This window comes from Drosophila biarmipes, chromosome 3L (assembly GCF_025231255.1).
Source record: "Drosophila biarmipes strain raj3 chromosome 3L, RU_DBia_V1.1, whole genome shotgun sequence".
Taxonomy (NCBI): Eukaryota; Metazoa; Arthropoda; class Insecta; order Diptera; family Drosophilidae; genus Drosophila; species Drosophila biarmipes.
In genome coordinates this window covers 22506767-22533455 of record NC_066613.1, presented here as the reverse complement: position 1 = coordinate 22533455, position 26689 = coordinate 22506767, and the positions used below count along the sequence as shown (strand labels likewise).

The window sequence follows — 26689 nt, the reverse complement described above, 5'->3', positions numbered from 1 at the left end:
TAAATCGTGATAAACCGAAATCAGGGTCAAACATTTCTGGTACTCGGGATGGAATTGTAAATTGCAACTTAATGAGCAATTTTTGTGCAGGAAAATCAACTTCAATTATATAATTTAAGCGTGAATTAGCAGCGGCGGCGATAGAGCAATAGAGATCGGAGAATTGAACGAGCCAGCGCAGAAACAACAACAGGCAACTGGATTGTGTAAGAACAAGAAAACATGTTAAGTGCAGTCGCATTATGTTGCAAAATGTCACTTTTAATTGGGCAACCTTGAAACATCAATGTGAAAAACGAGCGAAAGAACAGCCAACAGCAATAGTAACAACACCAACAGCAACTACATTTTGCTGAAGGCCAAACACCACCGGGCCAACAACAATGACAAAACGCTTAGCGATTGGAGCGGGCATCAAAGGCCAGGCCACGAGTGCACGAAAGTCCCACAGACGGGGTCAAAAGAATAACAGTGTCACCATGGGATTTTTATCAATTTAGAAATTCCCAAAAACCAGTAACTACAATGAAAATCAACAAAGACATGGTATGGGTGCTACAAAAAACTTTAAAATATTCTACCCATTTAATATTTTTAAGTTTGTAAATTGTGCCCTCTAATTAGTAAATAAAAAAATGTTCGTTTTTCTTAACTGTCCATATTTTTTATTTAACATTAAAAATTCATTGAAACATACTATAATTTATACATTTTTTTATATTTGCAAAAGGTAGCAAATTTAAACTTAAACTTAAAAATAGTTATTTAAAAGTATATAAAAAATACTTTTAAAATAATTTTAACAAAAATAAAAGTATCGACCGATTATAAAATATTTCATAAAAATGAATTTTATTTACCTTATTTTATTTGCTGACATTCAAAAATCTAACATTTGAACTTGTACTATAGAAGGTAGAATCTTGATAACTCTCAAGATGGTTGAAAAGATATATTGTTAGGACATGAACTTGTACTAAGGAAAGTGGAATTTTTACTATGATATAAAGATGGATAGATAAATATAAAGATATATGTTTGGGTCATAAACATGTCGCATAAATAACCTTTTATTTGATATCTGCAAAACCAGGCTTGGCTTTTGTGTTGCAAGAGCTGTAAAAATATTATTTTGCCCGCCACTGTCGGCGGCTAAAGAAGTGGTAGGAAAGATACCGGGCGGGAGGCCGACCGTTATGTGTTACAATTAGCAAATTGCACATTTATGCTCACACATGTGACCAAACTCCCCGCCACAGCCACCACCCCATCCCGTGGATACATTCAGCTGACAATATAAATCAATCATTGGGCATTTGGCTCAGAGCCGGCGTTCTTATTGGAAAGGCAACCTTGAAAGCTGCCGCCAAGAGAGCTTTTCGACTGGCTAGAGATTGGCAAGAAATACAAATAAAAAATCGAAAATAATGAAAAGCTCAACGGCAAATTGCAAAATATCACTTGCAAACGGGCATTATATCTTAACAATAATATATGGCACATCATTTATAATTTCCGCTCAAAATCAACTTCAAGTCCGAATTCAAAATTCAATTATTGTGCATTTCCTGTTGCCGTCATCGCTGATCGCCAGTCTAACAGGAAATCCACGGCACTTGTTGGGCAATTTTCGATGCGTTTCGCTTCAGGCACCTCGCCACACATTTAGCACTATTTTTTATTTCAAACACCATAATTGCTGCTGCACCATCAACCCTGGGCAGCTTTGCCAATAATGGTTTTATTCAGAGTTTGTGCCACACTTAAATTAAAGTAATTCCATCTTTATGGGCCTCTAAAATGTTAATTTCTCATCTTACAGACCATCCAAGATAAAGCCAGCTTTTATGAGCTCGTGTAGTAAGTTTTTGATTTAACCAAGTTTTTCCGCTGATTAGGAACAGTGCTATAAAAAGCTGGCTTTCATGTTATGCTTCAAATCATTTATTTAATTGGCCATATACACTATATGTGTAATAATGATATTAATATGTAAAAATGATGTGGGTATTATAATGGGGATACTATTAAACTAATTGCTTCTATCATAAGAAGGCACATTCAACGAGAGTTCTAGAGTGTTTAGAAGAATTCAAAATAAAACATGTAAATTTCATATCCTGCTCGCTTAGGAAAACCTTATTATAATTTCCCTTGCCCTTGGCATATTTTCCATTTAATTTTTTCAAATCAACGACCCACTCTTTTGGAGCCTTTATTTATCACCAATTAATTCCAGAGGAACCCATTAAAATTCCTGCTGGTACACCTTCCAGTATCAGTATATTGAACCCCCCTTGAGTCCCCACAACAAACACTGCCGAAATACCTGAGCAACAGCAACTATTTAGTGTGATTTGCAATATGTATTTTAATTATGGGCCATATGTGTGCGGCAGAACGAACCAAAAGACAGCAGCTGGCGGTTGGATGGAGTGGAGTCACCTGGACGAGAGGCTGCGGTTGGTAATAGTGGTTTCACTGTGGCCTAGAGATACACAGAAAAAAGTATTGCTTGTTTTTTAAAGGTACAATAAAGGTTTTATATTCTATGGATGTAAACTATACGATTTCCTTAAAATTCATCTATCTATAAATAAGGATTAGGTATTTTAAATATTTTATATTAAAGATGTTAACATATCTTACAAAGCTAATATAATGTTTTAAAAAAAAGTAATTCTTAAGTAAGGATTATCTAACATTGCAAGTTCGAAAATTTGTATCATAACAGAAAATACAAAAATAAAATCTTTTTCCAAGTATCATATAGTTAAAAAATATAGAAAAATTGTTTTCGCTGTGATGGCCAACCGTCAGCATTAAAGTCTCGCTCTTGTCATAAAAAATGCGCGAAATGCAACAATTTAAAAATGCTAAATATGCGCGTATGTGCGGAATGATTACTGCCGGGGCTTGAGACTCTGAATCTGGTACTGGATCTGGGACTATGGCTCGGATCGGCACTCGGCAAAGGCTGCGGAACTTTGGGCTCCATGGGGGGATGGGGACGAAAAAGACGCAGTTACTCACCGACTGACTGCGTTCAGTAATTATGCGCGCAACACGTTCAAGGCGGCAGACCATTGCAACATGTTGCCATTGTTGCTGCCGCCGCAGTTGCAGTTACTGCTGCACCACTGCAGTTGCTGCTGCTGCTGCTGCTGCTGTTGCAAATGTGTTGCGTAAGCTCCTTTGGAAAATTGCATTAGAAAATCCACTTGGCGGCGGCGGCAACAATTAAAGCCGCAGCTCGCATGTTTCGCTCCAAGTCGCCTGGGAACCACAAAAGCCAAAAAGTCTCGCTACCAATTTGGCACCACCATAAAGGCACTTCAACGGTCTCTCCGACGTTCTAAAAGAGGTTTATGATTGGGCTTTGAACGGGGACCCAAAGTAAGCGCAATTCTGGGAAAACAGGGGGAGATTGTGAATAAATAATGCAATTTAACTAAATTTTATTTATTTTTAAATCAGAGATTTATTTTGGAATATAGGCAATATTTCGAGTACTCAAAAAAATAAAAATCTCTTTTAATTTAGTTTAAACAATTTTAATTTAGAAAAAATCAGCTATTAACGGTTTATAACATGAAATACCTATCTCAGAAAATATAAAAAACATCCTGGACAATAAATATATTTTTAAAAAATAAATTAGACTTTAAACTTTGAGATCTTCATTATATTAGTTAAGATTTTAAGCAGTAATCATGAGTCCTACGACAGCAGCCTTTCAAACAGTGCCTCGTAAAAGTACCCATCGCATGGCAGTGGTGGCCCTCTGATCCTTCAACTTGGGGGCAACCTCTTGGCCAACGGCTCACCCCGCCGTAATGTGCACAATTTATTGGCATTGCGAATCTTTGGGGCGATGTTAATCGCGCTCGAGTCGCTGGTAAGGAAAAAAACCTATAAGTCCGACTTAGCCATGGTCAAAAAGGCTGGCAAGGTGGCTACTTGGCAAACCCTTTGGGGCAAAAAAAAACGCGCCGACACCGAGAGCGTGGAAAATCTCAGCTATTTTTCACCAATTAAAAACGGATTCTGGGCAATTTTCCATGCCATATGCAACTCGTAGTTAAGTGAAAAATGCCAGGGAAAATATCTTTCGCGTAGGACTCTATTTATGTGGCGCAGAAGAAAACATAACCCAAAGTTTATTTATCACATTTAAAATGCAATAAAACAGCATTTCTGTGGGGCACGGCATAAATTACGTTTATGCATTTTAGTTATGCATTTGCGCAGGCCCTAAGTGTCAAAATAATTCATTATAATTGCCCACAGATCATTTTTGTCAACGATTTCTTGCTGTTTTGTTTGCAAGGCGCGTATTGCGTGCGCTTTCCTAGCGTTTCTTTTTTGTCTCTTACTTATTTTATTTTATTTTTCACTCGGCTTCCTTCGTTAAATTTATTTATTTTTTATTTTCCGGCATGTCGTCGCGTTTTGGGCCGAAAGAGCAACAAGCGAGCGAATGAGTGAGTGAATAATTGCAGGCATGCCATGTTGTTTATACTAAATTTAATTAATGATGACTTTTATTTATGAATGCGTGGCCGGGCGTCGGGCATACGGTCACATAAATCGGCGCTGGGCCACTCCCAGCAAGTGGCCATAAGGGGGCACATGGTGGAGGCACAACATATCTCTTTAAGTGCTGAAATCTTAGGTTAGCCAAGGGCTAGGACCAAATTAAATTGATTAGAGCGGTCCCCATCTTAATTGAGATCTCCACCTCATTTATCATAATTTCATAAGCAATAAATTCTAATTAGGCGTTGGAAGACTAATGGAGTTTATGCAGAGATGTGAAGATGGCTTTTAAACATATTTTAGGGGCCTTGTATTGATTTAGGCATTTTAATAAGTACTTTTCCAATTTCCAAAAATATTATTAATTACTTACTTATAGATTATTAAATTTTTCGTAGATTCTTGTATTTTGTTTTCTATTATACTCCCCTTTATCCACAACAAAAGTACTTCAAAATCTTGTAAAACATATTTTTTAAAGTCCTCCCCCCACACAATGTTTTACCTAATTTTCCAGTAATTTGGCCATAATTGTTTCCACGACGTTCAGCTATTTTAATTAGTTTTGTGCGGCCCGGCTAAAAAGTATCTGTATCTGCAGCCTGCCCTGGCCCCTGAAGCGTTCCACTTAGCCCCCAGATACGAGAAATACGAAAAAGCGGCGGCAATTGGCCGTGCCCCCATATATGGACGAGTGCGGGACCGCAAAATATTATTGCGTCGAACAAATTTTTAGTTTATTTTGTTGTGGGCCATAAAAATGTTAACATCATTATAAAACTTTAACACCTGCAACAGCTGGCCGAGCATTTTTCGCATCTCGCATTTATCGCTAATCGAATTGAGTTTGCTGCCACTGCGGCAGCGACAAAATGCATCGCTCCGTGTCTCTAGGATCTATAAAATGTTGTCGCTTCCAACTCGCTTTGCATTCGCGATCGGCGGCGCGTTTTCTCACGCTCCTTATTGGATTCGGAGCGCAGGGGGGCTCCTCCAGAGGTCGGTGGGTCGGGGGATCGGGGCACTGGGGATCGGAGACCACTGAGCAGTCCCATCCAGATGCCGGCTTTTTTGCGTGCTCGACCGCAGGGCGAATGTTTTGACTGTGCCACCGACGCGGCCTGCCGCCTTTGGACCGTCTCCTTGGATTAACCCATTAAAAGCCACTCCCTTATCGGTTCATAAAAGGCAGCAAACCTAAAAAGGTATTTTAGGTTTATTTTTAATTAGCTTTAAAAAACAATTATGGATAAATGTGACGGCTTCTTAAATTTCTGTGACTTATGAATAGTTCTTATTAAAGTAAACTACATACCTTTGGAATATAAGTCCTCAGGTTGATTTAATTTTATTTTCTCCCTTAACAATATTCCATTTAAAATATATTCTTGCATATGATATTCATTAAATTATACTCAGTAGAACTTCCATAGTTAAATCTAGAAAATATAGAGTCTCTAAAATGTTAACTAATTTTCATTGCATTATAAAAAAAAAATTGAGATGATAATTTATATAACCTCATAAATATTATAGTTAAAATGAAGATTATATAAAAAATGTAATAATTGTTACTTAAAAAAAATTATTGTTTTGGTTTCTGAGTGTAAAGAATAAACAGAACTTTTGCAGTGATGTTAAAGTACCTTTCAATATTTAGGGGCCGATTTTTGACAAGTGCTAATTAATGGGTTAACACCTTTTAGGCCAGTTGCAATCAATGCAAAGTGAGCGGCGGCCGTGCAACAATGTTGCCTGCTGCTGCCAACACAGCTGATGTCTGTTGCCCGATGGTCGATGCCGTAGCCGATCCCACTGACTATATGAATTATGTCCCGGCACTCAGTTGGCGCCGCTTCTCTACCTTCATCCGCCTGGCCAAAACCAAGGAAAATGTTTGTTTTCCCATCTCTTAGATAAATCACTTGCTTGTGATTAAAGGGTTTTAACTTTCACATTGCGGATTAATTTGTTCAAAGCGATTGCAGATCGAGTAAACACGAAAAACAATAAATTTGAAAAACAAAGTTAACAGTAAACTAATTCAGAGTACAAATTCATGTTTAAATTCATTTATTTTTGGTAACAAAGTCTGCAATTTATTGTTTGCATACAAAACATTCATCGTTCGCATTCCAAAGTCTATAACATGGTATCAACTATCTTGATATTGAGTATTCAAGAGAAAAAACGTTTTAACAGACTACGATATAAAGATGTAAAAAGAGAGAGACTGATTCAGCCTCTTGGAACTGCTCCGTTTCGTTTGTGGATAAAGTAATTTTTTATTGATACGGCCTGAGTTTCGACTAGTTTTGCTTCCCTAGCAATTTAGTTATAGTTTTGTAGGTGATTGGCCACATGGGATGCAATGAATTGATACTGCATGTTGAAGGTCTGCAGCCACATGGATTGGGCATCATTGGTGGCATTCTGCACAGGTATGACGTTGGTCACAGTCACGGAATCATCATCCGAATCAGCATGCGAAGACTCAACGGTGCTTTCTTCTCCCACAGATCCCTGAGTGCTTGATCCAGCCAAGCTAACGTTGCTTGGAGCTTCTTCATCCGTGGTTTCATCCTCTTCTTCGGTGGAATCCAAGCTATCATCTTCCTCACTGCCGGACTCATCATCGGTGAAAAAGGAGGTCGAAGCATTGCCTGATCTGCCTGTAGACTCAGTTTCGTAAACTGAGGTATCGATTCCGGAGGAAACACTCTCGTTGCTCTCCACAAAACCACTCGATGAATTGTGTTCGTCACTCACTGACTCCTCCTCGTCAACATAGACATCTTCACCCTCGTCATAATCCCCGTGGGACTCCGATTCGCTTTCGCTATTAATGCGGACATCATTGACGGCTTGTGGCACGGGTGGAATATTCATCTGATGGGTCACATGGACACTCAGCTTGTTCTGCTGCTCTGGCTTCTCCAAAATCAAAGACTCCTGGCTAGGACTATGACCAAGAGACACCAAGTCTTCCTTAAGGGACTCTGAGGCTTGCTTATTGCGCTCTTTGATGTTATCATTGTAAAGCTCCAGCATGGTGTCATAGAAATTATCCAGCAAATTGGCAACCTTTGCATTGTCCAAATTGTTTTTCTTGCTGTAGTCGTACAGCATTTGCAGGACCCTCTCACGATTTTTGACTTTCTTGAGCATGTGATTCAGATTCGTACCAGGCAAAAGTGATAATTTGTTGTGCTCAACAAGTTTCTGTAAAGGAAAATACACGTTTTAAGTAACTTATTACGCTCTTTTTTAGTCTCTATTATAAACTCACCTTTAGTTTATATTTACGTTTAACCTCGAGGTTTACATTTCTCTCAGGAAGTGGTTTTTTGTAGAGAAACAGACGACGCTTTCCCTTGCCTCTCTTTAGCAGGCGCTTCTTTTTGGTCTCCAATCTCTCCCAGATCAGTTCCTCATCACTGGTTGTATAGAAGGTATCGTAGGACTTATCACTGTGATAGCCACACCCCAAGCTATCCGAACTGATGCTACTGGCATCGTCCACCGTGTTTGAGATCACCATGTTCTGTATGGTCATCGAACTGGTCTGTGTGGGGGCAGCCAGACAATAGGTCTTGTTATTAATTGAGTTGACTGGTGGTGCCGGCGGTGTCACTGTGGTTGGCGACGGTTCCTGGGTCAGGGTTGTTGGTGTCAATTCCGGTGAAATCATCTCCTCCGGATTCAAGTCGTTCTTTGTCTGCAGTTGCGAAACAGTTCCATTATAGGGTTGGTTCTCTTTGTCGTCTGTCGGTTTTATGTCTTCATCCATGTAGTTGTCAATGTAATATTCATTTACTGTTATCACTGGTGTTAACTGCGCATCTGTTGTTTGCTTCTCAATCTGTGTTAAGGCATCTGCAAATAATTTGGATGGACTAAGAGTTTTATTGGCTTTTTCCTGCTTCTTCAATGCAGTGCCTTTCAAGGGTTTTTCTTTAGCCGGGGAAATGTCATTAGCATGCGGTTTAATATCCTTATCGACCTGGTTAAGTTCTTTGATATTGGGTTTCTTACTATTCTGTGAAGTACTCGCTTCGTTTAATTCCAGGTTTTCCTTGTTAGATATGGTATTGGGCTTACTATATTCGTTATAATCTTTTACATTTGGTAAGGCCACTGGACTATTTTTGGCACCATCTGGAGTTGTCTTCGGATTCGTTTTAAACTCTTCCATTGTCTTCGTGGCCTCAACTTGCTTTCGACAATTTTCTAAAGTTTGTTTTTTGGAAGAAACATCAGGCTTGTCTTCATCTTTATCCAACTCCCCGTTGTTTGGATTATCTTTAACAGGTGGTATGCGCTTCACGGGCATTTCCTGAAGGGGAATGTCTTCCTTGATGAAATAAGGAAAATTGTACTTATCGAAATCCCAGAAATTGAAGTCCTTTGGCACTTGCTCTTTTGGATACTCCAGAACAGACCAAGCAGTGGCGTTCTTTCGGGACATTTCCTTGAATCTCTGGCTCTCTTTCGCGGAGGCAACAAACGTGATGGCTATGCCTTTTGATCCAAATCTACCGGCGCGACCAATGCGATGTAGATAGGTAACATGATTATCTGGAGGATCCAGATTTACAACCAGATTGGCATGAGCAGAGTCCACACCGCGTCCCATCAAGTCGGTGACCACCAAAGTGCGCATGGTAAAGTTTCTATAGCCCTCAAAGACATTTAAGCGCTCCGACTGTTTCAAGGCTCCCGTGATCAAATGGCACTCCACACCACTGGCTTCCAGGTAGTTCTTGTACGAATCTGCTCGCATTTGGGAGCTAGCAAAGAGGATGGCCTGTTCATAAGGCAACTGGTTAAAGATCTGGCCGAGAGCCTGCAATTTAGCTTTCATCTCCTCGGCACTGTTCTGTTGGTGTGGCAACTCGTAGACAAACTGACGGATGCCCAGAAGAACAGTGGCCCTTTCGGAATTCGATATAAGCATGGGTTGGTTCATGATCTTCGCCAGGCGCTCGTCCAGATCCTGATCGTAAGTGGCACTGCAGGCAATTATTTGCCGGTTCTTGGGCAGAACGTCTATGATTTGAGTGACGGTATCCTGGAGGCTCTTCGTCTGATACAACTGATCCGCCTCGTCGAGGACAAGAAGAGCGATTTTGGAGACATCCAGAACGCGATTTTGATAGAGATGCAACAGGCGTCCTGGGGTTCCAATGATGATGCGACTTTTCTTGATGCGCCTGCGATCGGTGCTCACATCGGTGCCGCCGATACAGGCGGCCGATTGAAAGTCCTGGAAGAACTCGCACAGGTAGAAGAAGGTATCCTGCACCTGGATGGCCAGCTCTCGAGTTGGAACCACGATCAAGGCATGAGGTCGTGTCATCCCACGACGATAGCCCTCCATGGCGGCAATAACGTAGATCAGCGTCTTGCCGGTTCCGCTTTTGGACTGTACCAGCAGATCTGCGGATGCATAACAACCATTAATGGTAAGCCCTCTGTAAGTGAAGTGTTTTGTGATATATTTACCCATATTAGTCAGGGCCATGGGTATGGCGGCCGCCTGAATCTTCGTTGGCGTCACAAAATTGTGGCGCTTCAGTCCCCTTAGCAGGGGTTGGGACAGGCGCAGTTCCCCGAAGGTTTTCACCTGTCCAGGCTCCACATCCTTGGTCCTCTGCTCCCCTCGGGTCAAGTTGTGCGCCATGTTGCGCTCCATCCTGGTTGATATTCCTATTTTTCCAGCAAATCAAAGGATTTCTTTCAGGCTCAAAAATGTTTCACTGCGAAGTGAGACCGCAGCGTTACCGGTCGAAAAATAAGGCGCGGGAATAGATATACCAAAAACATATACTTCAAACAGTAGAAAAAAATACCGAAATTATTCAGCGGAGCTTTTAGCCGAGATCACAACCGTGGCTGCTGTCACCACTACATTTTCAGCAGTGCATCACATAAAAGCATTTAGTTACACTACTTCACAAAATAATTGTTTGAAAATATGTGTTCAAAAATGAGTAGTTAAAAAGTGTTCAAAAGTTTTTGATTTTTTTTTTAATTATTTACTATTATAATTCAATAAGAGATATCATTAGGATATATTTATCCTAAGTATAAAGATATCACTAATCTGAAGTTACAAATATTGTTGATTATGTAACAGAGCTATGCCAATAAAGGTCAAAGAAAATTATTGGTTTTTGTATTAAAAACAAAAGTCTACATTTCACAAAAAAAAATCAGTATTTAGGCTAAACAACGAAAGTAAATTTCCAACAAATTGGCATTTACACCTAAAAAAATTAATTTTTGACCCATTTTCGTAAAAAAAGACAATGCTACCCCTTGCAAAAAAAAATGAAAAATTTCGATTTTTTTTTAGTTTTTAGAATCCGCCAGAAAATGACTTATATCAATTAACCATCTAGATAGCTGTCAAAAACAGTGCATCTTTTAGGTTTCTGACTATTTTTGACCAAGTTACAGCAAAATAGATCACAGAGGAATATTGGTTTTTGGGCAAAACAAGAATTCTTAACTTTCCACACAAATAAAATCAGTTTATTGGGCGAAACAATAAAAATATTGGCTCAAATATGGATTGTCATACCTTGTTGAACTCGTCCAATAAACTGGTATTCACACCTAAAAAATTTAATTTTTGACCCATTTTCGTAAAAAAAAACGATGCTACATCGTAATCAAAAATTGAGATTTTTTTAAAATGTTTGAGTCTGCCAGAAAATTAATGATATCAATTATCCACCTTGTTAACTGTTCAAAACAGTGAAAAATTAGGGAAAAATATTATAAAAGCTAATACAATTTTGGGATAGCCTTTTCATAGCAATCATTTTCCGAACCTACAATGTCAGATAACCTCTTCCCTATTGAATAACAGATAAAAAATTTATTTTCGCCTAAAAAATCTAAATTCTAAAACCATGTTCAAGGCCAAGATGCGTGACGTTGGATATTTTGTGCTGCTGACAACACTCCACTTATGCTCAGATCTCCAGCCCGTGGTCGAGGCCCATGCCAATATCAAAACAGTGTATCCCTCAGTGGATCGTAATCTAACGCTCCAACTGGGCTATAATTACAATCACTGGATGTTTGTCAATGCGATGATGTATTCCCTGCTGGTTATGCTAGGACTTTGGTACACTCGACACTTGCAAAGTACAGAGCGACAGGAAACGGAGGAGAGGAAGGGCATCCTAAAGGAACCCAAAACTGCAGCCGAGGTCAAAAATAATTGGCTCAACAGAAATAAAAGCGGTTCCCCAACGGAATTGGGACCTTTTTCTTGGAATAAATTCATTCTTTTTGCTCTACCCTGGATCTTGACTTTTGTGGCCGGCGGATTTATCAACTATATGCGATTATATAAGATTACTCAGCACTTCTGCATTTCCAACTGGAGGGCTATACAGCTTTATGGAGAGCTAAGACTGCTCTTTTTGCACCGTCTTTTGGCAGTGGCTCTGATTCCCCATTGGTCGCAGATAGTTGGTGGAGGAGTATCCTTGGAGGAGGCTTCACAGCTGCCCGGAAATTACATCAACATTGAAACACATCTGCTGGACTGAGCATGAAACTTTCGATTTAACTTTAATTTGTTGGAAGATTAAATTATGGGAATAAGACATTATTTTTGTAAATATCAATTTTGTTTTTATAATAATAATACAAATAATGTAACGTTTATTAAAGCTTGGTGAAAGCGGTAACTCTATAAACTAACTAAAGTGATGGCTTGCTTTAATTTGTCAACATTATTTTTATTGTTCATACTTCTGTAGTTCCGCCTGCGACAATAAACGCCATTTTCTATCAACAGAAGAGTAAACTTTCCATGAAGTTTTCTGCACCGCTTTGAACTTTATTGTTGGGAAAAACTTTTCCACCGTGTGGAGAATAAGCGACAATCATTTTTTCTTGCGCAGTTTTATTCAGTGCGAATAAAAGTGAAAAGAGTGGGTAAATTTGCATGTGCAAAACAGTTCAAATGAAAACGAAACATTTTGAGATCTTAATAGGACAACACTTAACCATTCTGATTTCTTTAATCCTTTTATGGTTAAATAAATGGTAAGATAAATTTATTACAATTTTTAATTTGAAGGACATTGCTGATTTTGGACCACTAAATAATTAATAACTTATTACAGAAATCCCGACATCACCGACATGACAGTCACCCGATCCAAGTTCACTTTAAAACGAGATTTCCCCGAGAGTATTTCAAAATTATACCCGAATAAACATTTTGTGTAAATTGTCTTTGTGCCGAACGTTATACGCGTTTTGGACTCTCAAAATATCGAGCTGTGCAATCGGCAGGATCAGCAGGAGCTGTGCCGGTCAGCGGACAGGGATACACGTCACTTCCAAGGATCACAACTTGAGTTCTCCATTGGCAGCGCACACGATTCGGAACGGTTTTCGATTCCCCTTTCGGTCCACAGTTTTGACTTGCCGGTAAGTAATAGCTCCGTAGATCTAGGCTGAGGTTTAGTATCTTAACCTCATATGTATATGAGATATTTTACCCTAAGAACTGTTAGAAGTATTATTAAAAGTTATACCTTTGCAGAGGTTTTTTATGATCTTTAGTTAAAGTTTGTAATGCGAAATATTAGACAGGTTTAAATAATTTTGTTGGGCTTAATTCTAAAATACATTTGAAATTTGTTTGGTCATATATATTTTTTAGTTCCCAATAACATACTATATAAGAACCGATTTCTTGTATTTTTATAAATGTACCAGTTTTTTAGTAAATGAGTTTTGATACACTTGCATGTGCATAGTATTAATTGGTAGTGAAAAATATTTGCCAAAACTTTAAACCATCGATAGTACTTTAAAAAAGCAAATAAGTTAATATATTTTCTAAAAAAGTAGAACGCTTCTACCTTAAAATAGATAATAATTTGAAAAATAATGGAAATAAAATATACCAGCTTCTAGTATTTTTCCTTGAGTGCTCCAAATGTTTTACCAAGTGGAATCCCTGACACTTCCCTGCCTGAAACTCCATTTTCTAACCGATCTAGTAATCCATTTCTTTGCAGTTAATAACAAATTGTTCGGGTTGGTTTAGTCTTTCGGTTTTAAACAAGGAAAGCAGACTCCGCATTTCTTTTGATTTATTTTTTACTACACATTTTGAGTTATCAAATGAAATATTTTTGAACATATTTTTTGGACACTTGACAAAACTTCTTAACGGTGGAGACTCAAAATTGTTCGATCAAGTTTTAAAGACCAACATACCGAACCATCACACAACAGACCAACGAGCAGTTGTCAAAATTGTGCGGAAAACATATAGCATATAGATCGTATACACACAGTAGAAGATATAATACTAGATCGTGTTAGACAATATGCGCGGACAACTGTTGCTGAAGGGACCGGCATTGGCCAAGAGTCTGAGCCGAGTTCGCGTGAGTGTGGTGCCCACCTGTCAGATCGGATCGGTTCGCCACGTGACCGCCGGCTGTGGTGCGGGCGATGCCGTGAAGGGCGGCAAGGGAATCGTTTTGGGTCTCTACGAGAAGGAGTCGGGCAAGGGACCTCGACTCACACCCGCCGGCGAGAAGTTCGACGATCGTGTCCAGGGCAAGCTCTCCGAACTGGTCTGCGAGACGAAGTTGACCGGACGTCTGGGTCGCGGCAAGGTCTTCAACAATGTGGACAACGACTTCCGTTCGATCTGCGTGGTCGGTGTGGGCCTCGAGGGCATAGCCTTCAACGAGCTGGAAATGCTGGACGAGGGCATGGAGAATGTGCGCATAGCCGCCGGCATCGGAGCCCGATCCCTGCAGAGTATTGGCTGCTCGGAGGTGCATGTGGACAACATGGACTATGCCGAACAGGCGGCCGAGGGCGCCGCCCTGGCCATTTGGCGGTACGAGGAGAATCTGGCCAAGAAGTATCGCAGCACTATACCGAAACTGGAGCTGCACGGTTCACCCGACGTGGAGTCCTGGACGAGGGGTCTCTTCAAGGCGGAGGCCCAGAATCTGGCCAGGAGACTCTGCGATGCCCCCGCCAATTGTATGACGCCCACCATTGTGGCCCAGGCTGCCGTCGATGCCCTGTGCCCCTGCGGCATCACCGTGGAGGTTCGAACCATGGAGTGGATTGAACAGCAGCATCTGAACTCCTTCCTCATGATTGCCAAGGGCAGCTGCGAGCCACCCGTACTCCTGGAGGTCGCCTATTGCGGCACTGCCCCCGAGGACAAGCCCATACTGCTGGTGGGCCAGGGCATAACCTTCAATTCCGGTGGAATCAACCTGCGTCCGTGCAAGGGAATGGACGAGTTCCGGGGCGATCTCACCGGTGCCGCCTCCATTTTGGCCGCCATGCGAGCCGCTGCCGCCCTGTCCCTGCCCATCAATATTACGGCCGTGATACCACTCTGCGAAAACCTGCCCTCGGGCATGTCCTGCAAGCCGGGCGATGTGGTCACCCTGCTGAATTCCAAGTCCCTGGCCGTGCGAAACATCAGCCGAACGGGCGTGGTGGTCATCTCGGATCCCATGCTCTATGGTCAGATTACGTACAAGCCGCGGCTCGTGGTGGATGTGGGCTCCATGTGCAAGGGCGTCAAGAAGGCGGTGGGCGGCGGCGCCACTGGCATCTGGTCGAACTCGCATTACATCTGGAAGCAGTTCCAGAGGGCTGGTTCCCTGACCGGCGATCGCCTGTGGCGATTCCCCCTGTGGCGCTACTACAAGGATCGTGTGGCGGAGCACCTGAGCTTCGATCTCCTCAACGACGGTGAGGGCTATGCTTCATCCTGTCTGGCAGCCGCTGTCCTCCACGAACTTGTGCCCTGCAGCGACTGGGCCCATCTGGACACCTATGGCACTGGACTGCTGAGCACCTACGGCCTGATACCCTATCTCACGGCTGGCAGGATGACGGGCAGGCCGACAAGGACACTGGTGCAGTTCCTCTACCAAATCGCCTGTCCCGAACAGCCCAAATAGGCTATGTTCGATCTTTCAACGAGTCCCATGATGACTACGGTTACGTTTTGGTTGGTTCTTTGGCAGGCGACTCTCGAGACCCCGGGTATTGGATGTTTGGCTTCAAGTGTATATATATGAGATATGAGATGGTGATGACCCATCGTTTTTAGCTGTTGACCGACGTCCCAGGACTAGGGACCAGAACACGTTCAATGTTTGTATTTAATGTTCATGACTCGGCCGCATCCCGGGGCTGAGTTGGCTGGCAAAGAGTGTCTCGAGTCCAAAAATATCCAAATTGACACAGATAAATCATTGTATCACTCACTTCCTAACCATTTCGGCTGTCAACCAGATGTAATAAATTGTAGGGTCCTTGAAGAAATCAATGTGGTTTTATAATTTCTTGGGAATTGTTAGGAAAATTAAACCGAAATGCGTGGCATCCCTTAAATTAAGATATTTTTATGTATTCAAGAACATTTAAGGTCTTTGAAAACGACTTCAATATTTCTATTGGCTCTTTAAAAGCCCAGTCGATTGCTTTAAGCCTGCTTTCCAGGCGAACTATTACCCACAGCCTGTACCAATTTTATGCGTTTCTGGCTGGAAAATATACCCACTAAAATGCAGTCCAAGGTCCTTGGTCCTCGGTGCTCAAACTGGCCAACGTCAGAGTCAGACAAACACAAAGAGCTGCCGAATGCCACCCACTCTGCAAACTAATTCGACTTTTGGCATATCAATGAGGCGACCAAATTGAAGGATGAGAATCCTCGGGAAGTCTCGAGAGCTGGAGTGACAGGATATCCCCAAGTTTATGGCAAAGTTTTCAGCACGTTATTGATGTCCGGCTCAGCTCGGCTAAATTTCAAACTTTGCCGGCGCACAAGACGTGCCATTTTGGCCCGGCTTCTTCCATTGCAATCTATTTGTCGACTAATTCAATCGAGCGATGTAAAAACGGTTTGGATTAATACTCGACAAAGGAGAAAGGGCGAAGGACCACGCGAAAAACTAGACTCACATGCATTTTAAAACAATTTTTCAGAGAGTTGCCTGCGATTGACACCGCATCATTCATCATTAACCGCGCAGTTTCAATTGGGGTTTCGATTTCGATTTTTTTGGTCGATGAAGTGCTAATTGAGTTGGTGGCTTAATAAGTGTGAGAGTGTGCAGGGCAGCTAATCTGTCAATGTCAATATTATAGCCCCATGTTTGGCTTTAAAAATATTTTGCACACATTTTTCACGGACCAGCGGAAATTTGTGGACCTGCACTGAAAAAACCTATATTTAGATTAAATGTATATTTAAAAAAATTAAAATAGTTGTTTTTAAAATATTTAATAATCTAACTCATAATAAGTCAAGTTTTATAAGTAGTTTGTGGAACAGTGAGTGGTTTCACGCTCTCTGGCCAAAATCAGCGCTTTGAATAATTATTTCAGGAGCTTCTTGTACGGCAGTGTAGCTCATTCCCCGCCCTGTCAACTTTGGTAATGATAAAGTGTTTCATTATGAGCCTGGCAACCCTCTTGTATGGAAATCGTGCAAAACTGCTGACAGCAAAGTGCCCCCAAAAAGGGGGGCAGCCAAAAATGAGGCAAAGTCGGTGGCGGGGCCGACAACCTGTTCTGTGTGAGAGGTGTAAAAACTTTTATGGCTTAATTTTGTACTGCTCTCCCTCTTTTTTTTGGCAGTGTTGTCAGCAAGTTGGTAGCCTGCCAAGTAAGCTTCCGCTTTTCCCGGCTTGAAACTATTAAAGTGTCACGTTAAAAATAGTTGCCGCACATTCGGTGGGATTAATTTTGGGGGCTGAGGTAATTAAAGGAGAAGGACAGCTTGTCACTTTAATATGATCTGTTGACAGGTTCTCAGAATTGTAAACTTGCGTGTTAAGCTTATGTCTTTTTAGAACTTTGAAAACATGCAGGATAAGTATGAACCTATTAGGTACTTTATTGTGAATGATTTCTTTAATTATAATAAAAGCATATAACATATAAGGAGGATATCTCTTACTTATTTTAATTTTTTTACTTTAAATAATTATTTAATTATAAATAGTTGGTTAATCCATCAAAAAAATGTTGCGTTGATTTAAAATAGTTGCTGAACTTCCGGCTGAACGATTTGCAACCTCGGATAATTAAAAGCAAAGGTCAGAGCGTCGGTCAGTTGACCTTTGGCCGCCATTTGGATGTCACGGCGATATAATCCACCTCTGTCCATCTCTTAGCCATCTTAATTCCCCCCGTCCGTCTCTGTGCATTGTTATTTATGACAGCCATTGGCAGGAAACGGATATGCGTGCTCGGACGTCAGCGTGTCACAGTCAGCCGAGGATGTCCAAGTGGCCCGAATGCATTGGCATGCAATGCCATTTGGCTGGACGAGTTGGCCGGCAGACAAATCGTTTCGACCATGTCTGCAGACCAGTAGCCATCCAACTGCCAGGCCAACCCATCGAACCACCCACATTTTGATGGATGCAGCTGGTGCGTTGTGATAGGTGACTGTCGGAAAGGTCAGCTGACGAGCTGCGATGCTGTCGATAAGGTTCCAAGGCTGAAGGCCATGAAAGAGGAGAACACAATGCCATACATGTGCTTCGTAGATGGAAAGTCAAATAGTTTTATTTGAGTAGGCCTTTAAAAATAAATGGTGGCACCTTGTGAGCCTTTGTTTGCAAATTAAACTGTTGTGAAGTGTATAAAGTGCTTTATTTTCTAAGTAAATGAAATTTTAACGTGTAACAGTTACTGCTAGATCAAAGGAAAAGCACATGAAAAATATCCATGTGACATGAGACAGCAACTAAGAGAGAAGGCTGAAAAAAGAGAATACCTTTTACAATTATTTATTTTTATTTACACCCATTTAAAATTTAGTTTTATCATGTTTCTAGGCAGGTTCTTGGGGTTTTTTATTTTTGATACGAGCGTTTAAAAGCGTTAATATTAAATTCCTTAAAAGATTCCGATAGCAAAGTCACCTTCTACCAATTTTATATGTTTATATACCTAATTTAAATTTTTTCTACATTTTTATTCACTAAAATCCCTAAGAAACATTTCGGTTGCAACTTAAAACCAGCTAAAAACTCCCCAAAATTGTTTTTGGCTAAGGTAAAGAGCAATTTTGTGGCTGGGTCTCTGACACAGTGAGTGCCAAAAATACACAGCCATAACAAGTCCATTTAAGGGGCATATTAGGCACACCGGTTGTGCAACGTGTTTTGTGTGGTTGCTCCTCTGGTTGTTTGCCCTGCGATGCTGCACTATGCGTAATGCCCATAAATGTTGTGGTCAGTGTAACTCGCCCCCAATTTCGACATGCCCTTCGCCCACAAAACCTCAGAATTGCCGAGCGATGGAATGAAGTCGCTTTTAATTAATGCCACAGCATAATTTTGTGTTGGCCTCCGTCCGAAAAAGGGGAGCCAAACATACGCTTTTGAAGGGCGTTGCTAAATTAAAATTTTCCCTCACTTTCCATTCAATTTGTGGATGCCGTTTTAGCTGCTATTCATTAGACCTTGAAAACTTTTTTTAGTAACTACAAATTTGCAGCAAGGGCTGTTTTAATTTAACTGCTCTTGATCCAGTTGTTTGTATTTAATTACTTCCATTCAAAAATGCGTGTAAACATTTAGCAGGCAATTTAATTAAAATAATTTCGGTAATGAGGTAAGTATTTTGGAAGGGAAAGTATTTTTAACAGGTTGGGTGTAAAGGGTAAAGCATATTTTATTTACAACACATGCTATTTTTATTTAAAGCGCAATAAAAATATTTTTACACTTTTAGATACATTTGAGAAGGGATGTATATTATACTGTCAATCTGAAGAACATTCGCATTTCAGCGATGTCTATAACTCCGCCAAAAAATGCTTAGCTGTCAGTGAAAATCCACTTAAAATGACTGTCAAAGTGTCACCTGTGCGAGCCTAGCGGCTAAAAAGACGTAACCAGAGATCCGTGAAAACGAAGCAACAATCGTGAAAATTGCTGAGATAGAACACTATTGTCACTTCTTTTTTCTTGACTATTTGTACATTTTTTTCGCGCCACTCCTTGATTTTTTTGGGTTTCCACTGCCTTTGTGCCGAATTTTCGCGCACAATTGAGAATTTATAAAAAGCGGATGTTGTGTTTTCCGGCGGAAAAAACTTGGCTGCATCCATGGCAAGGAAAGTTTTCAAAAAAAGAAATGGAAAAAAATGATTCGCGTTCACCGGAAACGAGGCAAACTTGATTCAATTCACAGACGTAAATGAAAAAACAGAATGACGGCGACGGTGGCCAAAAGTCAAGGCAACAACACTGGAGCCTTGGTAATCAAAGCGCAATGAAAAGCCGGCTCAAATGCATTTGGGCCAAGGGTAAAAGGAGCCGAGGGGGAATGAAAATGGGCATACAAAAACAGGCAAGAAAAACGCTTGAATTTGTTTATTTTCCCATTGTTCAAGTGGCAAAGAATTTAAGAACTTAAGCTAATTTTAAATTGTGTGCACATACTTTTAAACTAAATAAAAATAAAAAATATTGATAATGAGTTTTCGTTATGTTTTATATATATTTCAAGTAGTAATATCCGTCTTTACCAACTCGATTTGCATATCCATCTATTTTGTGAAATATTAACGATTAAACCCATAGCAATGCAAAATATTTACTGCTTCATTGAAATATGCTGCCGCAATTTATAGGTTTTTCATTTAATAGAAAAAAGGGTTCAAATTGCACGCATAAATATTGCCACAATTTCCCGCCAACTTACAACACATCATCTCCCTATCGGAAACGTATGAAAACCTAGCTTTTGGTTTGCTGAAATTAAATTTTCAATTATGCGCAATGGATTATGTAAGTCTGTGCCAAACACTGATTGCGTTTAATATTGTGTTTTAATGGTGTGCAGCCATTTTCATTTTATTTTCTATTTTTTTTTTATTTATTTGACATAGGACCCGCAAAATCCCATTTGTTTTCATGGACTGTACGCCAGTTTTTGTGTCCGGCTCATTTGGAAAATACGTTGCTTTATTATTATTTTTCTTTTTTGCATTGATATTTTGACACAGCGAATGGGGAGAATGCGGAAATTTGTCAGCCTCTGACATAATTGGATTTGATAAAGCTTATAATGAGCCCCATTGCAGCAGTGCCATTTCCTCGATAAATAAACAAAAATAAATGCTCACGCTTGAAAATGTTTTTGGGTGTAACAAGCAACACAAGGCTTAACACGTTGATAAGCCGGTTTCTTATCCGCCGGAAAACCCAAATCAAAAGCACCGACAACTTGATCCCATTTACCCAAGAAAAATATCCCCAAAAAAGGAAAAGAGGAGGAAAAGCAAAAATAAAAAAGAGCGAACCCAAGCGCGCACATGGGCTATCAAAATATCCTTTGCTCAAAGTCCTTGGCAATCCAATTGAATTATGTTGCCAAGCATTGTGAGCCGGTCCGAAGGCTGTCAGCCAATTGAGCCAGGTGAGAGCCAGGTTTTTTCTTTTTCCTTGCTAACATAATTTCTGCCTAACTTTATCGTTAAATATTCTATATTTGCCTGCCTGAACTTTATCAATAAATCAGTTTAATTAGGCGGTGCCATAGAGTTTCGACTTAATGAATTTCCGATCGAAAATTACCATTTCAATGCGGAGCCATCATTTCAAATCCAACTTTTCTTACCTTTTTGCTCTCCCAACGATTTTACTCTTTCGGCAAACTGTTATACGAACTGAACACATTTGGGCCACTATAGCCAGCCTCCTTTCTCGATGTTACTTGCGTAAAATTTTATGGCCATTTTTGGGCTTTTACCGACCTGCCAAGTGACTTGCCAAAAAAATATTTTTGTTTTTATTTTATGTTCCTGAGCAAAGGAATGCCAAAGGAAAATTAAAATTGATTTTACACGGTTGAATGGGCAGAAGGTTGGGCCGTGTTTGACTTTAAGGGTTATTTGGTAAAGCAGTCAAGCTCTTAATCATTTAAAAAAAAACTTAAACAAAAAAAATCTTTTTATTCATCATATCAAAACCTTTTCAATAAATGTTCAATAAGTGTTGCTAAGTGTTATTAAGCTTATTTAAGTGTTGCAAAGGTCTTCAAAATCACAATTGTCCGTATCTCCAAACGCAAAGCAAACTTAATCAATAAAGATTATTTTTATTCATCTAACTAAAACCTTTTTCGATAAAGGAATGATTTTTTAAGTGTTGCTAAGGGTTATTAAGCTTATTTAAGTGTTGCAAAGGTCTTCAAAATCACAATTGTCCCTATCTCCAAAGGCATTGCAGTTATTTGGTGCAGCTTAAAGTTTCTATTGTGAAGCCAAAACATTTACGCATTATCTGTGCAAATAAACAGTAATCATTGGAGAGTTTTGCCACCCAACTTTTCTTTTGCATAAGTTTCGGCAAATGCTGGCCATCAACTTTAAGACAGACAAAAGTCCCGCAAGATAAGCCAAAAATCTGCAGTGCATACATTTGCCAAAAATAACCCAAAAATAAAAATAGAAAAGAATGCTGGAATAATAAAGGAAGAATGAAAGGAAACTTTGGCAGAGACACTCGCTCACACACGGAGTCATGGAACAGAAATTTCTATTTAATAACGCCAAAAGAGAAATTACACTGCAGCATTTCGGTGTCGAGAAGGCGGCGAGTGTGTGAGTGTGTGTATCTGTGTCCGCCTTCCTCCTTTCTCCCGGAGTGACTGGGTGTGTGCGTGTGTGAGTGGCGTGGAGTTTCTGTGGGCATTGTATCACGACTGCATTAATTTATGTACGAAATGGCATGGCTATGGCATTACACTGCGATGCACAGCACGTACCGAATAAAACGATCTCTACGGAGCTGAATCTGCGGCCAAAAGTCGGACGGGCAGAAGGCTCAGACGAGCACACTGCAAGATGCAAAACCAGTGGGAACCGGAAACGGAAGTTACGAACGGGGCAAGAACAATGTGGCTTATGAAGGGACACTTAAAAAAATTACTTACAATGCTTTCAACATATTTTTTGTATCTATGAATATTTTTTTTCAAGAAGGTTTGAACTTGAAATATATAATTCTATTACTTAATTCTATTAATTAAGTTTTTAATTCAAATTTAACGTTTAGATAGTCAATAAAATACTTTTAAATTATTTAAGATGCTTCAAAGTGTTGCAATTTTTTAAAAGTATTTTTTTTTAACTTCCTAAACCTAAAAAAATTTTTTGATGATTTGTTAATGATTGACATAAATCCTTCTCTCAGTGTTTCAATGTGCAGCATTTGTGGCAAATGCTGATTGCAGGCTCATTATCTCGGTATCCAGTGACACGTAACCCCAGGAGTGGTATCTGTATCTGCATCTTAGTTTTTGATGGCGAAGCTCGAAATGAAATTTCGCCGGCTTAAAGCTGGGGCAAAGCATTTGGCCTAACGTATGCAAACTTTTTGGGCATCCCAGTTGAGCTAATGTGGGTTAAAGTGTCCTGCTGGTGTCCTAAACAAACGTCCAAAGCACCGCCAGTCAAACAATGGGAAAAAGGAAGGACCAAGTTCTCATTGTTTGCTTGTTGCTTATTTCCTTTTATTTCCTGTTTTCACTTCGCGTTTCCAACTGGGTAATTTACATCTAAATGGAATAATGGGCGTTGGAGCGCTTGCTCTTTAAACACACATGACTGTCGGTTTTTTTGGGGCTCTGGGGTGATAGTTGGCTGAGGATGGTTCTTCTAGTGTTAAGCCTCCTTTTAGCCATCATGGTCCACATTCAACCGAAAGCCAAAGGGTTAAAGGAAACATTTTTGCGAAAAAGTAGCGAATATTTTAGAATCTTTGATATAAAGCGGATTAAAAGTGCAAAAAGGGATAAACTAAAAGCTTTAAAATAGGGGAGTGTAAAGGATTGCTTTTGATTAAAGAAATAATTCTTTAAAAGAAATAATAAATATATTTTCATTATTCAACAATATTAATAGTAATTTGCAAATGTGGAACATATTTTTCTATTTATTTCAATAATAATTCCATTAATAATGCTATTTTCTGTAGGAAACATAAGCCTCTTAAAGTAATTCCTCAATATTCCTCGCTATTTCATTAGTTTCCAAACATTTCTAAATCCCTTAAACAGATTTTCCCCTTCCCGTCTACAAATTTATGAGCAGGTGTTATGGCCCCGCATTATTATTAATTATTTGGGACAAAGGACAAAGGAACCCGAGGCGGACATAATTCGCAGGGTCATGCCCTCCCACGAATCGGATGATGACTGTGCCTGACATTTCCCAGTGTCAAATGCAAATGGAATTTGCATTTGAATGGCTTCACTCACCTCAGTGCCAAGTTATGCAACTCAATTTGAATGTTGCACGTCGAGTGGCGGCTCGTCCTTGGCCAAAACGGGTGAGGATGCGATGTGGGCGAAACTCTGTAGCATAAGCCACATTCCAGATTATGGGTTAACTGTTTATAATGCACTGGCACCGAGAGAGTCTATGCTTATAACGTGTGCAAAAAGTGGGCGAAATGCATAATTGAAAAATTAAATATGCTAATGGAAAACGCATTTTGTTTACTCGTACTGCAACTCTCTCTGTTGATAGAGCATAATCGAAATTCGGAATGCAGTTGAATTCATAAATGATTTGTCATAAACTATTGTCAAATTAAAAACAATGGCTAAATGGAATTTTATCTCAGAGAAAACTTTATTTTTCGCCCGCACAAAGAGACATACAGATTGTGGCTATCTTTGCCCGGCAGTTTATTGTCCCCATAATTTAAAGCGATTTAATCCGCCTGCCTGGGCTGTCTCGCTCACAATGGAAACCAATTAAGTACTGTCACATCATTTTAATGAAATTAAAATAAAATCAGTGCGAATAAATAGGCCCATGATGGATGCCTGGAAACCGCAGGCTTTGCTTTGTCTCAAGGCTGAAAAATGTGCTACCGACGGTTTTAAAATTCAGGCCGTGTCCGCCGGCGTCTGACAGAACCACTCAACCACACCCCCGCCCCACAAAGGGAGCCCAAAACCACCCACTCACCCACTGACTGACTGACTACATGAACAAGGTGCTGCCTGTTTGCTTGCGGCTTCAACTGCTGCATGAATCCTTAAGTGACTATGAACCAAAAAAAAAAGCGAAAAAATGGGAAAAATAAAATGAACAACAAGATAAAACGGGTAACAGAAACGGATGCCCGGGCAAAAGTAGACAAAACGCTTAGTCTACTCAATCCTGTGGAAAATTCAAGGGATGGGGGACGCGTAACGCCCATTTCTTGTTTGCTTTTCCCACTGTGTGAAGGTCGTGGTGACGTCGAGCTGGAAAAGGAACTGGCAACTAAGTGTTGAGCATAATAATGCGAATGGCAAATGGAAAACTGACGCACCAACAGACGGGGTTAAATAAATATTTAAAAATATATTTCACACCAATATTTTACTTGGAATAAATTTATATTTTATAAACAAAAATGTTTTTTTAATTGATAAACAATTTTGTTAACCATTTTTTAATAAACTACTTCACAATTTAAGTGAATATCATTTTACGTAACTGTACTTGTCTGCATACTATAAAAGTGTGACCATTGTTCACAAAACCCGTATTTTTTTTAAAATGAACTATTTAAACACCACTTTACAACACTACTTACTTTACCTTTACTGTTGTCAAGAAAGCACACATATGAACGCCCGCTGTGATTCTGTTTATCCTCGTCCGACTTTTACTTTTTGCCAGCCGTCTGTTTGTTTTAAATAAATTATGCCTTACTACGGGCTTTATTTAACTTCATCATGTTAACGAGTCGGCTTACTCAGAGAACTACTCTTCTTTGTGTCACACACATCCTGATGGCATATTCAAATGCGTTAACCGAAATGCAAATTCGTTTCCTGTACTGGGTCCCCAGGCAATTAGTCGGCCACTTTGGTGCAATTGACTAAAGTACAAGCGACTCGATTTAATTTTTGCCAGCTTGATATTCTCTCGGCCACAGGAAGTCGATGCCATTGTCGTTGGGTTTTTGTGGCCCGATGGTTGTCTGCATGGCAGTCAAGTGAATTAGCATAAATTATTAGCCTTGCCGCTGGGGAATGGGCCACGCTTTGGTCTGCTTAAATGTTCTGCCTAAATGCAAATTTAATACTTCTTCCAAAGTCCATTTACTATTTATACTAAAGTCGATTTAAGTCAATCAATAGGGTTTTGATAAATGTAATTGACTAATCAGCTTCGATTCGTTTACAAATGATAAGTTTAAATGTTATTTTAAGTTTACAAACAACGAACAAATTTTTTTGGGATTATTAATCGTGAATATTAAGTAATTAATTTTATTATTTGCAATATGGGTAACATGTTTTTATTAATTTTAAAATAAAGCTGTGCAAAAAGAGCTGTGTTGGATTTCTCCAAACAAATGGGTTTTATATTGTTGGGATCGTAAAAGTTTCATTGTCTTAAGCTTATGGCTTAAGCTTAACGATTATCATTGATCTGTGCTAATTTCCCGGCAATAATCACAGCAATTAATTTAACGACTGTCTTTGCAGGATCTCAACAAAACGAGTGAGCTTGAAATTTTTATTACCTCGTTTCCTACCCCAAAGCCCAACCCATAACGAAGCCATAAAATAGGGCGCAGCACCCCTCTTTATAAGCATAAATCAAATTCTATATGAGCATAAACTACAGGCGGTAGAGGGAAGTCAGCCATCTGCAAAGCTGCTATTAAATATTACGCATACGCAGTGTTAACACTTTATAAACGCATTAGCGACCGCCCGACATCTTGAAAAGGGGCAAATATTGTACATTTTAGTCTGTCTCTGGGCTCCCATATTAAAATACAATTTTCAACGACAGAAAATTGGAAACAAGAATGGGGAAAAGGGAAAAAATTAATTCAGGCTGGCAAAATATTTATGAGCCTTTCCTACTTGGACCAGGACTTCCCTGACCATTGTCAGCCATAAATCATGCGATTATTGGTCGAAAACACGTGGCCAGATAAAGCTAATATACGGTGTGACTCGAAACTATATGGCAGTTTCTTTTAAAGTAACAAAGAAATTTAATTACAATAAATTAATTTATTAGAATATTATAAAAAATTTGTCTAAAGCATTTGCAAGTATATATATTTAATGT

At 39.8% G+C, this 26689-nt stretch overlaps 3 protein-coding genes across 3 annotated transcripts; 2 read left to right on the top strand and 1 right to left on the bottom strand.

Annotated features, from left to right (window-relative positions):
* Positions 1–6595: 6595 nt before the first annotated feature.
* On the bottom strand, positions 6596–10326 carry LOC108035528 (probable ATP-dependent RNA helicase DDX20). Its single transcript, XM_017111197.3, has 3 exons — positions 10045–10326; positions 7829–9978; positions 6596–7761 (listed from the first exon to the last, which is right to left on the bottom strand). Exons 1-3 carry the CDS (start codon positions 10232–10234, stop codon positions 6871–6873), a joined length of 3231 nt encoding a protein of 1076 aa, XP_016966686.1. The 5' UTR covers positions 10235–10326; the 3' UTR covers positions 6596–6870.
* A 1039-nt stretch (positions 10327–11365) lies between these two features.
* On the top strand, positions 11366–12185 carry LOC108034690 (uncharacterized). The gene has a single exon (XM_017109631.3). It carries the CDS (start codon positions 11460–11462, stop codon positions 12105–12107), a length of 648 nt encoding a protein of 215 aa, XP_016965120.1. The 5' UTR covers positions 11366–11459; the 3' UTR covers positions 12108–12185.
* Positions 12186–12740: 555 nt separating this feature from the next.
* LOC108035707 (cytosol aminopeptidase) lies at positions 12741–15891 on the top strand. The gene is made up of 2 exons (XM_017111430.3): positions 12741–12999; positions 13596–15891. The coding sequence occupies exon 2, from the start codon at positions 13911–13913 to the stop codon at positions 15522–15524; it is 1614 nt and encodes a 537-aa protein (XP_016966919.1). The 5' UTR covers positions 12741–12999; positions 13596–13910; the 3' UTR covers positions 15525–15891.
* Positions 15892–26689: the final 10798 nt, after the last annotated feature.

Bases quoted from the DNA above. Each gene is read 5' to 3' on its own strand.
- LOC108035528 (XM_017111197.3), bottom strand. From the start codon at position 10,234: ATGGAGCGCAACATGGCGCACAACTTGACCCGAGGGGAGCAGAGGACC. The intron at 9,979-10,044 runs GTAAATATATCA...ATGCATCCGCAG, and splicing joins CATGGCCCTGACTAATATGG to ATCTGCTGGTACAGTCCAAA. The intron at 7,762-7,828 runs GTGAGTTTATAA...TTTCCTTTACAG, and splicing joins AACGTAAATATAAACTAAAG to AAACTTGTTGAGCACAACAA.
- LOC108034690 (XM_017109631.3), top strand. From the start codon at position 11,460: ATGTTCAAGGCCAAGATGCGTGACGTTGGATATTTTGTGCTGCTGACA.
- LOC108035707 (XM_017111430.3), top strand. From the start codon at position 13,911: ATGCGCGGACAACTGTTGCTGAAGGGACCGGCATTGGCCAAGAGTCTG.